The sequence below is a fragment of the Saccostrea echinata genome, unplaced genomic scaffold (genome assembly GCF_033153115.1).
Source record: "Saccostrea echinata isolate AGI-Se365-2 ecotype Australia unplaced genomic scaffold, CSIRO_AGI_Sech_v1 ptg000062l, whole genome shotgun sequence".
Classification (NCBI taxonomy): Eukaryota; Metazoa; Mollusca; class Bivalvia; order Ostreida; family Ostreidae; genus Saccostrea; species Saccostrea echinata.
In genome coordinates, this window is record NW_026889811.1 from 2,772,228 (window position 1) to 2,785,467 (window position 13,240).

General features: G+C 32.2%; 1 protein-coding gene and 1 non-coding gene across 2 annotated transcripts; one reads left to right on the forward strand and one right to left on the reverse strand.

The window, feature by feature from the left end:
- Positions 1-111: 111 nt before the first annotated feature.
- On the forward strand, positions 112-184 carry Trnak-uuu (transfer RNA lysine (anticodon UUU)). Its single transcript has one exon. It is a non-coding gene; the product is annotated as a tRNA-Lys (tRNA).
- A 3,307-nt stretch (positions 185-3,491) lies between these two features.
- Positions 3,492-12,755, reverse strand: LOC133175541 (chromodomain Y-like protein 2). Its single transcript, XM_061310659.1, has 5 exons — positions 12,699-12,755; positions 12,200-12,355; positions 10,180-10,371; positions 8,446-8,666; positions 3,492-5,454 (listed from the first exon to the last, which is right to left on the reverse strand). The coding sequence occupies exons 1-5, from the start codon at positions 12,732-12,734 to the stop codon at positions 5,364-5,366; spliced, it is 696 nt and encodes a 231-aa protein (XP_061166643.1). The 5' UTR covers positions 12,735-12,755; the 3' UTR covers positions 3,492-5,363.
- Positions 12,756-13,240: the final 485 nt, after the last annotated feature.

A 13,240-nucleotide genomic window follows, 5' to 3' on the forward strand; every position in this document is an offset into this window, starting at 1 on the left:
GAAACGAAAGTGAAAACCAAATAGAGTTTCCGAAGGCGTCTAGAGATGTTCCGAGGAATCATAATACAATTGAAAAGGACTGATTAAATTATTACCTTACTTTGAATAAGGGCCCGTGTAGCTCAGTCGGTAGAGCATCAGACTTTTAATCTGAGGGTCTAGGGTTCGAGTCCCTACATGGGCGAATATTTTTCTATTTTTCTTTCACAACGATGTTTAGCATTTTGTATACATATTTTTCTTTCACAACGATGTTTAGCATTTTGTATACAATCAAAATAATTTTATAACATTATACTTGTTAATTGTTTACAAAAATTGTGACCTCTCTGCACCAAAACTGATGCCTAAAATTCCTATGCAAATTCACAATTAAACGCCACAATTAATAACAATTAATTAAACGCTATCCTTTTTTTTTAGAATAAACTCTTGTCGTTAATTTAGTATCGAAATTTTCATTTCATTGAAAGGCCGCTTTCCAGTTTGGGGAAGTTTTCACCTTTGTTTTGATTTTTAGGGGGGGGGGGGGGTCTCTTTCTTTGGTTTTTGTTTTGTTTTGCTGTTGGTGTTTTTTTTTTTCGTATTCTTTTTTTTTTTCTCTAATCAAATTTTTCAGGCACTTTTTTTAGCTTGTCAATTACTTATTTACCCCTTATTTTAGGAGTATATGGATACCATTGAATCCATTGTACACTTTCTAGTTTCGTGAAACACTTCAACGCAATTCCGAGGATATCAGAGTAAGATTGACGCTATATACATGTACATTTCGTTTATGATCAAATATCAGAACAAAGCTTTGCTTTATCATCACTTTTATATTGCTATTTAATACGTTACTTATATAAATGTATGTATAAATTGTCTGTAAATAGAGCAGTTCGTATATAAAGATATTGACGAAAAATCAATGTTGTGCCCGGGGTGTATGCAACCTGTTGGACCCAAATTGGATTCAAAGGATATGAAAGGTATCCATATACTCCCAGAACAATGCATATGCTTTCCGGCGAAATATATCCATAAATTGAGAAACTGGACAAAAAACATAATCGACCCCCTTTCGATCGCTTCGACATTATACATCCCGTGCACAACATAGCATATACACCCCGTATGTTGGGCCGATATACACGGGGAAATACTTGTATCCTTTACATCACGATCAGTGGTATCAATTAAACATTGACCAAAATAAACTAAAAATTGTAAGGGAAAAGGAATACGAAGTTTCTAAATTTTTGTATCGAGATCCTGCAAAAAATTACGTGTATATATTGCGACCGAGTATTAAATTATGGTTACTTACAATGCTCCTTAGGATAAAGTATGTCACAGTTTTCCAGCTTGGAATTTTCTAAAGCGAAAATTCTATATAGGAAAGGAAAATAATCAAAAATTCCTTTTCAACTATATGGCATGTCGAAGAAATTCCAAAATAAAGGTCACTTGACCTCGTGTTGAGAATTGCGCAGCATCTCCCGGATAGCTAACACTGTGACACAAACCCGCCAAATTTCACACGTGTGTTAAGAGACCAGGTTAATGTACTTCTGATGAGGCCGATGTATCAGATAGCGACAGACTCCTCACTGTGAGATATAATACACTGGGGGTATATTGCTAGTTGTTTTAAATAAGTACCTTAATTATTATTAAAACGTCGGAGAGAAGAGATCATTATAGAAATGCACTTGGCATGCTAAAATGATTAATAGAAGATAGAAGCCTTCATGCACTTTTCCCCAATTTATAAAAAAGAAATGTCTATATTTAAAAAAAAATAATATGTCATTATAGTTTGCGTGCATATATATGTAAAAAAAAAAAATATTTGAATTATTATAATTTCAATCACCCTGCATCGTAAACGTTTATTAATTATCTTTACTTAGGATTTCTTAAGTTACATACCAGGAAAAGAAAATGTGATAAACAGATAAAAGTATTTAACATACAGAAGCAAAGCCTACTGGTAATGACGCAACCCAACCAAGAGAAAGCACGGCGGTTATACACAAAATCAGCAAAACTTCGGGGAGCGTCACCAAATGGAAATCAAAGGTTCCACGCTCTTCTGGCGTCTATTGATTTAGGAAGTACTATCTGGCGGTATCTCCGTATGCAAAATCTGCAAGTATGATCAAAAGAAGTCTTTCCTGCTTGGCATGATGTTTGATATTCAAGGAGATGGGTGAACATGACGAGCGATAAGCCTATAGTGTGACAAACATGAAGATGAAAAATTAAATTTCTATTATATCAAAATTTCCCTTGATATTTCGTCTATCATTAAAATATACTTTATGTAAAATCTCTACAATTTGCAAAAATCCCTCAAAGTTTGATATTATTTGCCTGTGAAATATTAGGCACACACTAAAGCGGGCGAGTCATTTTCGCGTACTATAACACTATTTTTCGATATGAGTGGGTCTTCGCTCCACCTTTTTGAAAGTTAATCCTCAAAGTTTGCATAAAAATATACATTTTTTGCTTACCAAAAATATGGAGCAATGACCCACTATACCTTAAAAATATACTTTTATGACATAACATTCGCATCTTTTCGAGAAATACTTAAGTCCATTAAGTCAAGGGTCATATCACAAACATGATTTAAATGCCACTGTTCGTCAGGACTTGTGTTGTCTAGTGGTTAGCGTGTTAGTCTCGAAAGAAAATGATTCTCAGGATTTTTATTGCTGGGGTTCGAACCTCACGAACACCACTTTAATTTTTTTAATAAAAGAAGAAATTTTGCCGAGAAAATTTTCCTCAGAAAAGTTTTGTTTATCACAATTACATAAATTTCAATAATGAGAACTTCACTCTAAATATTAAATTCACAAACTGAACATGATTTTTATATTTCTGAAGCTATAGACTTTCTGCACGCTATGTTCGCCCATCTCCTTTAATTGTGGAAAATTTTCACACTGCATTTACAATATTCTCTTTGACCATATTTTGTATTGCCCATGTCTGCTTTGTATGTAAAACAAACTCTTAAGTGCGGTAATCTTGGCTGATATTTAGCTTGATTAGATATTTGTGTCTTCACCAAACATTCCATGCCTTATCAAGCTCATGACATAATTCTTCAAATAGCTGTACTTGCATAGGTGGCCAGTCTTATCCCTTTGACCTTTGAAGGTCAAGGTTACTGTTACCATTAAGGTAACTTTTAGTCTGAATTATACAATTATAGCATTTAAAATACTTATAGCAATAGAACAAAACACTTTCTGTTATTCATTTCATGAAAATCTCTCTGCTCCCACTGCAATGGAGTCTTTTGATGTGATCTACATCCAAAAGCTAAGACAAGGATTTGGTCAACAATTTGCCTTTCTGATTTTCTCTAAAGATATAAAAATATTTCATATCACTACCGACCAAAAAAAGCCTTTGTTTAATGCCCAAAATTTTTTCTTCTGTCCCCTTTAAAAGTACTGTTTCACTATAAAAAAAAAAACAACAAAACCTTTTATGATGGCTACACTTATGTTTTATTTACAAATTCGCATGAATAAAAAGACGTAAAAACATCCTGAGGGTCCTGAAGCTTACGAGGGTAACGCAATGAACTTTCTCTTATATCAGTATAAAAGAATTCGTACACCACACAAACAAGCCTCGCTACCAGTTATGTCACAACACAAAATGTAATAAAGACACAAAATGTAAATAAACTAATTTTTACATTTTTTCTTCTTATTTTTGCATCAAAATCAATGCAAGATATAAAATGCAATATGTAATACATGTACAAGTAATTTTTTTGTGGTCTGCTTATGTTGAATCATTATCAATTGATAGAACATCTTACATTTTGTGATTCTGTTACAATTTGCATTATAACAAAGGTATCCAGGAATGCCAATTTTTGACTATTTATGAATTGCTTCATTTCAAAAAAATAAAATGAATCTTGATCTGTTAATAACAGATGATTTGAACTATAAGGTGTTTCTGTATACAAATATATACCAAATGTATAAAATGTGCAATTTCAAAACTTGCTACAAAAAAATCTACGTATCAATACACTGTATCAAGTATTAAAATCCACTACATTGCATGGTATATTTCTAGTGGCGGAAATAGATATTGATTATCAAACAAGTTAAGTATTGAGAGTATTTGAGATACATATAGCTTACAGACTAGGTATAACCTATACTTTATACATTGGCTTTGATAATGAACACATTATTCTCAATAGGTTCTCTGTTAACCATCTTCACTAGGCAAGGGTTTCTTATCTGCAACCTCAGCTCATCGTGCCATCAATCGGAATTGTTTAAGTCACATGATCTCAAATCTTACCTCATACCCACAGCTTGCGTCATTGACAAAAATAAAGAGCATTTTTAAGAATTAACTTAAGTATTTTAAGGATAATTAACAAGCAAGAATCAAATTTTGTTTTTCAGGATGCCAATATATATCTGCAATATATATATTCCAGATTACATTATGTGCACAGCAACATAAAGTTGGATAACACCATAGCTATTTACAGAATGCCAGGTTATCATTTACCTGTTTTTTCTTCCTATCTCCCAAACGTAGATACTGTCATTTCCTGTAGCACTAACTGATTGGTCAAACTATATCAATAACCACCAAATACAGCTCAAGAAAAAATCTTGACTTTTGATGGCATGATAGGCCAAGGGTTTGTGAGAAGACCTTGGCTAGTGAAGATATTAAATTTTTCTTTACAACCCTTGATCTCTTGCATAGCATTTGACATAAAAATGAGTTTCAAGTTATTAAAGATATTATATTTGCTGTGAGACCTATCTACCTCAATGCAAAAACATACTTTGAAAACGTATGCTGCATTGGGAGAGCTTATTAAACCAACTACTTCATAAAATGTAAAATACTCTTTGTTCTATAATATTTCTAAAACACGAGGTACATGTATTTATATGACATGTCCATAAAATCTCTTTATGGGATTTTTCAGTGACAAAAGCAATACTGAAGGAGACATGGTTAATCAAGGGAGACAACCAGTAAATATGACACTTGGAAGGTGAGCGGCGTATAAAACAATGGGAAATTGTAACGTTACATAAAAATATAATTCATAAAATAGTCCTTTACTTAAAATGTCTACAGCACTAAATCTAATCATAACTTCTATTAGTCTTTTTTTTTCAAATTCTTACAATACATAAAAACATTTTTAGTGTCTTTCAGACCCATAAAAATTGCTGACATTTTAAAATATTTTCTTGCAAAATGACATAATCTTACTCCAACTGCTATAGAAAAGACATTAGCTAATGGTAATTGATCAGTGATTGGTTAAGCTGCCCTGGATTGGTGGAGATCTAGGTCACTTATTTCCCTGTGCTGTTTGTCCACAGTCCCTGGATATACTTCTGTAGAAAAGACAATGTCTTACTGATGGATGCACAGGCCCCATCCAAACTACAATACATCCAAATTATAAGGTTAGGACTTTATTTAAATTCATACACAAAATATTTATCTTTGAATACTTTATTTGTGTGCTTAAAGATAACAAGAAGCCCATGGGCCTTAAAGGTCACCTGAGTATAATTCAACCCTGTAAAAGATCCATGGAATGATAATTTCATGATTATTTTAGGAAACTTTCTAGGAATTTACGCATTTTTACTATATGATTAATAGAGCCTGGTCTGACCCAAAAGTACAAGATAAAAGGTGCCAAACACTATTTTTATTCACTTAAACTAAACTTAACATTGTTCTATATACATTGTTCTATATCAGTTGCTATGAAACTTAATGTCCTAATAATATAAAACAAGAGCTCATGGGCCACATCACTCACCTGAGCACTTTGGTTAGAGTGAAGCAATAATCACCTCAGTACTAAATTTAAATATATATCAAGTTGTCCCACCCTAACCCTAACTGATTGTCTGAACAAACTGGCTTCCATATAAAGATAAATAATCATGGCTTTGCTGTTCTTGAGAAGAAGATTACTAAAGATTTTTTTCCCTACATATTCCCATATGACACTTTGATTGCTTAATGTGGCCCCACCATAACCCCAGGGGGTCATGATTTGAACAAATCTGAATCTACATTACCTGAGGATATTACTAATCAAGGTTTTGCTGTTCTTGAAAAGATGATTTTTAAAGATATTTCCCATATATTCCAATGTACAATTTTAATCCCCTGTTGTGGCCCCACCCTACCACCAGGGGTCTTGATTTGAAAAAAAAACTTGACTCTAAATCACACGAGGATGCTTCTGTTTTAATATTACTAATAATAGCTTTCCTTTCTTGAGAAGAAGAGTTTTTAAGATATTTCCTCTATGTTCCTGAGTAGAACTTTGATCCTGTCGTAGCCCTGCCCTACCTCCAGCATTGTCGGAGATACCCACAGGTGATCTATTCTTTTACTCATCACCCGTGGGCAAACTTGCTGAAATATCGTCGTAAAATATGCCAATTTGTTGATTATAGACAACCACTCAGAAAAATGGAACTCTTCAATTTTTTGAAAATACCTTTTTTAGTTTGCTATTTATGCTTAATTAATATCTTGACGCTCATTAAAAGGTGCAAATTTTGTTTTAAAACGATTAAAGACAAATCGTACAGGTCACTTACATCAATTACAGTGGAGTCTTGTTATTATGGTGACTGTTTTATAAGATAGAATGCTTATTACGTAAATTCAAAGCACAAAACCATTTCTTAACAAATCTATACAAAATAGTACCGTTTATTACGAAGTCCAAAAATGCCGGGACTTGGTATTATGATGTAAATACTTTGGCAAAAAAGATTTCCACCCGTGTTTTTTTCAGTATTGATCGATGGAGATGCTAAATAAACATCGAAACAACTGTTGTCTGACAGGATGCCCGTGTATTCACTACTAGACCTGTTAGGTGATTAGTGACGCTTGACTGATCACACTTTGACAAGTGTCAAGCAGGGTTCATAGAAGTGAAGCCGTTGTGTCAAAGACATTGATAAACTATTAAAGTGTGCATATCTATAGCTTCTAGTTTATTTATTTCTGTAAATTTACTTTATTTTTTCATAGGTTGGTTACCAAGTAAAACTAATTTATAAAATAAAACGTCGCTTTTAGTTGTGTTGATGCATGTTAAACCCACTGTCTAATTGCATTGGCCTTTACACTGTGTTAATGGACAGCTTGGGTGTCTAACATTATTTTGATGAAAAAAATACCCTTAGTCCAGTTTTAACAGCTTGGATAATGGTTTGGGCTAATATTCACAAGTGGTAACAGGAACACGGATTGTTAATTGCCAATTGAACTACAACATATACTGATAGCTTTTGTGTAATAAAATCTCATTTACTCTGTTTTGAGTGAATTAAAGTTTGCTTTTTGATTTAAAATCAATCTTAATTAAAATAAAAATAAATATATAAAAACGATGTTTTGGGTTGTCTTTTAAGTAATACATGTCTGTTGTATACAAATTTTTCAGTGAAATTTTTACGAACGCATTGTCTAAGTATGCATTGAAGTGAAAGTAAAAGAAAATGGAGGGAATGAATGTACAAAGCCGATGTTTACTACAAAATATGAATGCTGCATTAGAAATAAAGCAAAATGAGTTCAACAGCATGAAGAAATATGCATATACAAGATAAGTTGTCAATAAATTAAAGTGTCAAAGTGTTTAAACTAAGATATTTAAGGTAGAACGGAAGAAGAAGACAGAATGGAAAAAATACACCCCCATACAGGGATGACATTATATTTCAAAACGATGATTTAAAGGATTTTATTGGGAACCTAAGTTTATTACGTTGCCCTCGGTATTACGATGTTTTACCATGACAAAATGAACCTAGTAAGAACGAGATCCCACTGTACCAGTAAGAAATTATATGGGAGTGCCTTTCCCAAACTGCAAAATGCACCATTGAATGGATTTATTCGCAATTCGTGTGTTACCAAAGGAAAAGTTTTTGTCACAGCCGAATATACATAAGTAAGGTAAACTTCAATTTGTTGATTTACCATCGTGACTCTGTGGAGCAGGAAATCAAATGACCCGTGCAAATTAATTACATACAATGATATTTCAGCGAGTTTACCCACGAGTAACAAGTAGAAGATGAGATAACCCCATGAGTATCCGATGATGTACCTCCAGGTGTCATGATCTGAACTGAACCTACACTAAGTAATGAAGCTTTCACATTGTTTCAACTTTTTCAGCCCAGTGCTTTTTGAGAAGAAGGTTTTTAAAAAAAAAAATGCCATTTAAAATTATTTCCCCCTTGAAAGAGGGTGTAGCCCTTCATTTGATTAAACTTGAATCCCAATTTGTATGGTTCAAAATCCAATTTGGAATAAAAGTTGTAGAGCCGGAGGGTAAAATTAGGGTCAGTCAGGGTACTGGAAACACACATATTTTTTAAGCCTTACTTGACATAAGGCTCCAGCAAGAAACTGATAGTGATCAGTGTGATACAGGCAAAGATAACCATCACAGGGTAATCAGAGCTGGTCAGGTTCTTGTAAGCCGTCCTCAGCGGGTTCTTCCACTGGGTCTTCTTTGATGCTGCAGTGGCATTAGATCTTGTGACAGTTTCAGTGACCACAGTTTTGGACCTGCCTTCATCATCAGAAAACTCTTCTACTCTTTTCTGTAAATAAATATTATAGGTGTATTAAACTGTAATTGCTTTTGAGTACTGTGTAAGTTAATTTGTTGATACTGTAGTATATATGACCAGTGTATTCTCTTTAAAATTCATTGTAACTGTGGAAATATTGAACAAAAACTTGCAAAATGAATCTATGTGGTAGTTGTACTTAGTTTTAATTTATTTTAATTAATGCTATATATTTTATTTCAGGAATTTCATTCATTCATTCATCCATACATCTATACAAGCGCTGCGCCTGCATTACTAATATATTATTTATTTATATGTTTAAATCATAAACATCCCTATTTAAATAATGGTTTAACCCAAAGACTATGGGTAAAGGTAGATATAAGGATTAGTCCATTTATAAATAAGGGTATTGTCTGTTTTCCTACATTCTATTGGTCAGTTGGTATTGTTTGGTCAAAGTTGTCCATTCAGGTGGGAAACCTTTGTTTTATTATTCCATTCAAAGATACTGTCTGAGAAGGGTGTAGCTAGAGATTTGTGATTGCTTAAAATTTAATATTTGATATTTTGGAGTATATTAAACACCCATAAACTGTAAGTAAACCTTTTATAAACACATCTAATGATCATAAACTAAAATTAAAGATAATGAATGATAATAAAGTATTTTAATATAAACTTGCTAAATGAGTATGAATGTGCTAGAGTGAAAGTTCTAAAGTTATTAAAGTTAAGATCGATATTGTAAAGTAAGAGCAAGTTATATGTTTTAATCTAATTCATGTAGATCTTTGGATTAAGATCTGGGTTTGAATTATTATGATTTTATAATTTATTAATCCATTAGGTCATCATGTAATAATTCTTTAAAGTCATCCTGATCAAGAGATAAATCACTCAGTTCCATACACTGGTATGTTAAACTCATATTTTTAAAGTATTGTAAATATTTCAGTATAGAGAAATATAATTTAGATCATTAATTCAGTAAGAGTTTCGAAGAGTTATCGCCCTTTGAATGCGTTTATATAAAGTGTAAAGTAATGGCTTAAAAGAATGTTTAATGTGTTTAAATTGTGATCGTTTTGTGTTGTAAAGTGAATGTGCTTGTTTATATGTTGTCTATGTATTTATATGTTGTTATTGTTATTTTAGGGTTAATTTAAAACATTTAATTCATCTTGAAATCAACTATATATCTCCACGGAATAAATACTAAGAATCCAACCCTATATACCATCTTGCAGTCATTTTTTAATTTCTACAAGAACCGGTTACATCTATTTGAAAGTATAGGGACAGCTCTTAACAGTCTTCAAATTATCTGTCAGCATACAGATAAAATACATGTTAAGGCAATGGAAAACCTTGCATAAGCATGCAAAAAAATTTATTACCAGGCTACCAACAATATCATAGTCAATTACACTTCAACAAGACATGATTTCAATTCTGTCTTGAACTTGACCACAATACTGAACTTTTGACCTCTAATTAAAAACACAAATAGTTCAATGTAAGAATCATTCAAACCTACAGTAATGGTCTCCACTTTAGTTTGCTGACGACCTCTGGAACGAGATCGGCTCGATCGACGAAGAGGGGTCTCCTGCTTGATAGGGGTGGCTTTCTTGCGACCTGGAGACTTCCTGCTCTTTGAAGCTGACCTTCCACGTGACCTTGACCTAGATCTAGACGTTGACTTTCTTCTTCCTCTCTTTTTGGGAGACTAACGATGGAAAATTTAATACAGTTCTACTTTCCCTTCAAATATTTACACATACAGTGTTTACGGTAGTTTCGGATCAGTTTTCATTTATACATAACGAGATTAATATAAATATTTACGTACTGTTAAGAGCCCCATTCTCGTACCTTTCATATAAAATGAGATTTATTAATTTATTACTCTGCTTTCGTAAGTAACCGAAGTGTATTCAACGCCTAAAATTACGACAGTTTCCGATCACTTACGACAGTTGCGGATCACGCTAATTACCATTAGGTTCTCCCCAGCTTGATTGTTTAAAATATATATATTACTATACTATATAGTGTAGTAGATATATATTTTAAACAATTAAGCTGGGGAGTGGCTATTCTTATTACCAGTACCGGGATGTTTCGCACCCGTGCATGGTTTGCTACATGATGGTTTGCGCCGATTCTCTTTTGCGCTGATATGGTTTGCGTCGCAATGTTTCGTTCCAAATACATTGATATGCTTTTTATGTTGAGGTTTATTATAATATATGTAAATTAATATAAATTATTTAACATACATTTTTTTCACAAAATGGAATAGAAATTAAACTCTTTATCTAGGCCTTAATTAGAAAGATGAAGAAATAGAAAGTGAATTTCCGCTGTTATATCAATTTGTTTTTTTTTTTTATGGGAAATATTTCAATAATTTGTCATTATGTATAATTTTGAATATGGATTATGCAGTTAAAGTGTGATAATCATTCATTTTTTAGGGAAAAAAAAGTTAAATTAATTTAATATCGAACACCTGATCAGATTCCAACGAACATGACGAACCAGGCCATATTTTAAGTTTTGAAGCTGGTGATATAAAAAAACTGATATATTTTGGTGAATTTATTATAACAGAAGTAAATGTGATTTAATTTAAAATAAATATCAAACATGCATGATTCCCGAAAAATAGATTGAAGTATAAATCGAAGCATCCATGCAGTTCTAATGAACTAAGATTTAAAAAAAAAAAATCATTTATTAGTTGAATATCAACAATTTACAGTGGATTACAGAGGTTTAAAAAACAATATACAAAATGATAATTACGGAGTTTACTTTTTCTTTAAGACATAAGAAAATTATATAATAAATTTTTCTACATTGCTAATCTTGTAAAATACGCAGCTCTGACATGTACGTGACTGTGTTTGTTGTCAGTATTCTGTGCTGGAATGAGATTGAATAACAAAAGAAATTAAATATTTTATTTTAATTTTATTTTGATAATGTATTCACCACATAATAGTGATCATAAAAAATAATACAGTTAACGTGATTAAACGATGTTTGAGACGATCCTTCTTGCGGAGTGAAGTGATCCGGAACTGCAGTAACGTTGGGTTCACAGTGTTTATTTATTTTAAATATACAGGTTTAATTGATATAAGTTTCTTATATGTGGTGAAGTAGAATATATAACAAGTAAACATTTTACGAGGTTCAATCAATTCCTTACTCGTCTTATGTATAACAAAAAGAACAACTCTTCTTAAAAAGCACGTGTAAAACTGTCAAAACACCGATCTTCGTCTTTGGGGCGCTTTATTTCTGAAGCAACTAAGTATCGAAATCGTGCATGGTAAAGTTCGATTTTTTTATTGGAAGTAGTAATACCCCCTATTCTTTGCATGTGATATATCGATAATAATTTTTCTTCAACAATTGTTTTTAAAAGAATTATTACACAAAAAAGTGATCCGGAACTACCGATGATCCGGAACTACCGTAAGCACTGTAATGATAAAACTAAAAAAATTTCTACTAGCATATAAATTTGATCAAACAAAACCTACATCATTTTCACTCTCGTTAAAAGCTTTGATTTTATCAACACAGTCTTTTAAATTTTTGACTGGTTCCCAGGAATCTTGCTCTGCTCCATAGCCTTGCCATCTTATCAGATATTCAATAACGCCCTTCCTTTTCCTTTGCTGGAGAATTTTATCAACCTGTCAGAGAAGAATGAATGCATTTTCAAGACAAGGTGTGTAAAAAAAATTGGACTTAAGTTGAATATTATTCATTCATAAATTTAATAAACTTAGTACTAATAGTTCAGTAAACATATTATCTGATAATAAAGATTTGTTTGGATAGAATTTAAAGGGAAAGACAAGAACAAATTAAAAACAATCAAGCATTTAATACCGACGCCATCGGGTTCATGCAAAAGCATGCGTAAAAAGGACATTTAAATATATTCTGATATTTTCTTCCTTTTGTGTGCAGTTCAATTACCTCAAACATTTGAAAAATTAACAAAGTTTTGAAGGAAGAAACATAGTATATTACCTCATATTCAGTTCCAGATTCACTGTCGGAAGCCATTTTTGAATTTTTATATCCCAGAATGCAACACATTGTCGCAATTTATTATTAATTATTAACTTTAAGATTTTGTATTGCTACTATAAATCATCTAAAGAATCAACAATTCGCAAGTAAAATATGCAAACAAATAAGTAATATTGAATTCAAGACCTTTATTAACGATAGGAAATTATATAAATGTCGTAAAATCAATCGATATAAAATTTTGAAAATAATACGAAACGCATAATTCCGGAAAATTGTTATTTTAGACCCATGGACTTTATGGTCGCCGGAGTATGATATGACACCTAAGCCCCATGCCCCACCCGTAACTGAAACTCTGGAAGACGAACATATTGTATCCAAGTCAGGCATGTGTTATCGTTTTTGAAAGGGGGGGGGAGAGAAAAATTTCAAATTAACTGAAAAAACTCTGACAAGCAAAATAATAAAAATAAAATGAATTTAAAAAGATAAAATAAAATATACACGCTCTACTCCTAATCAACTGGGAACAAGCT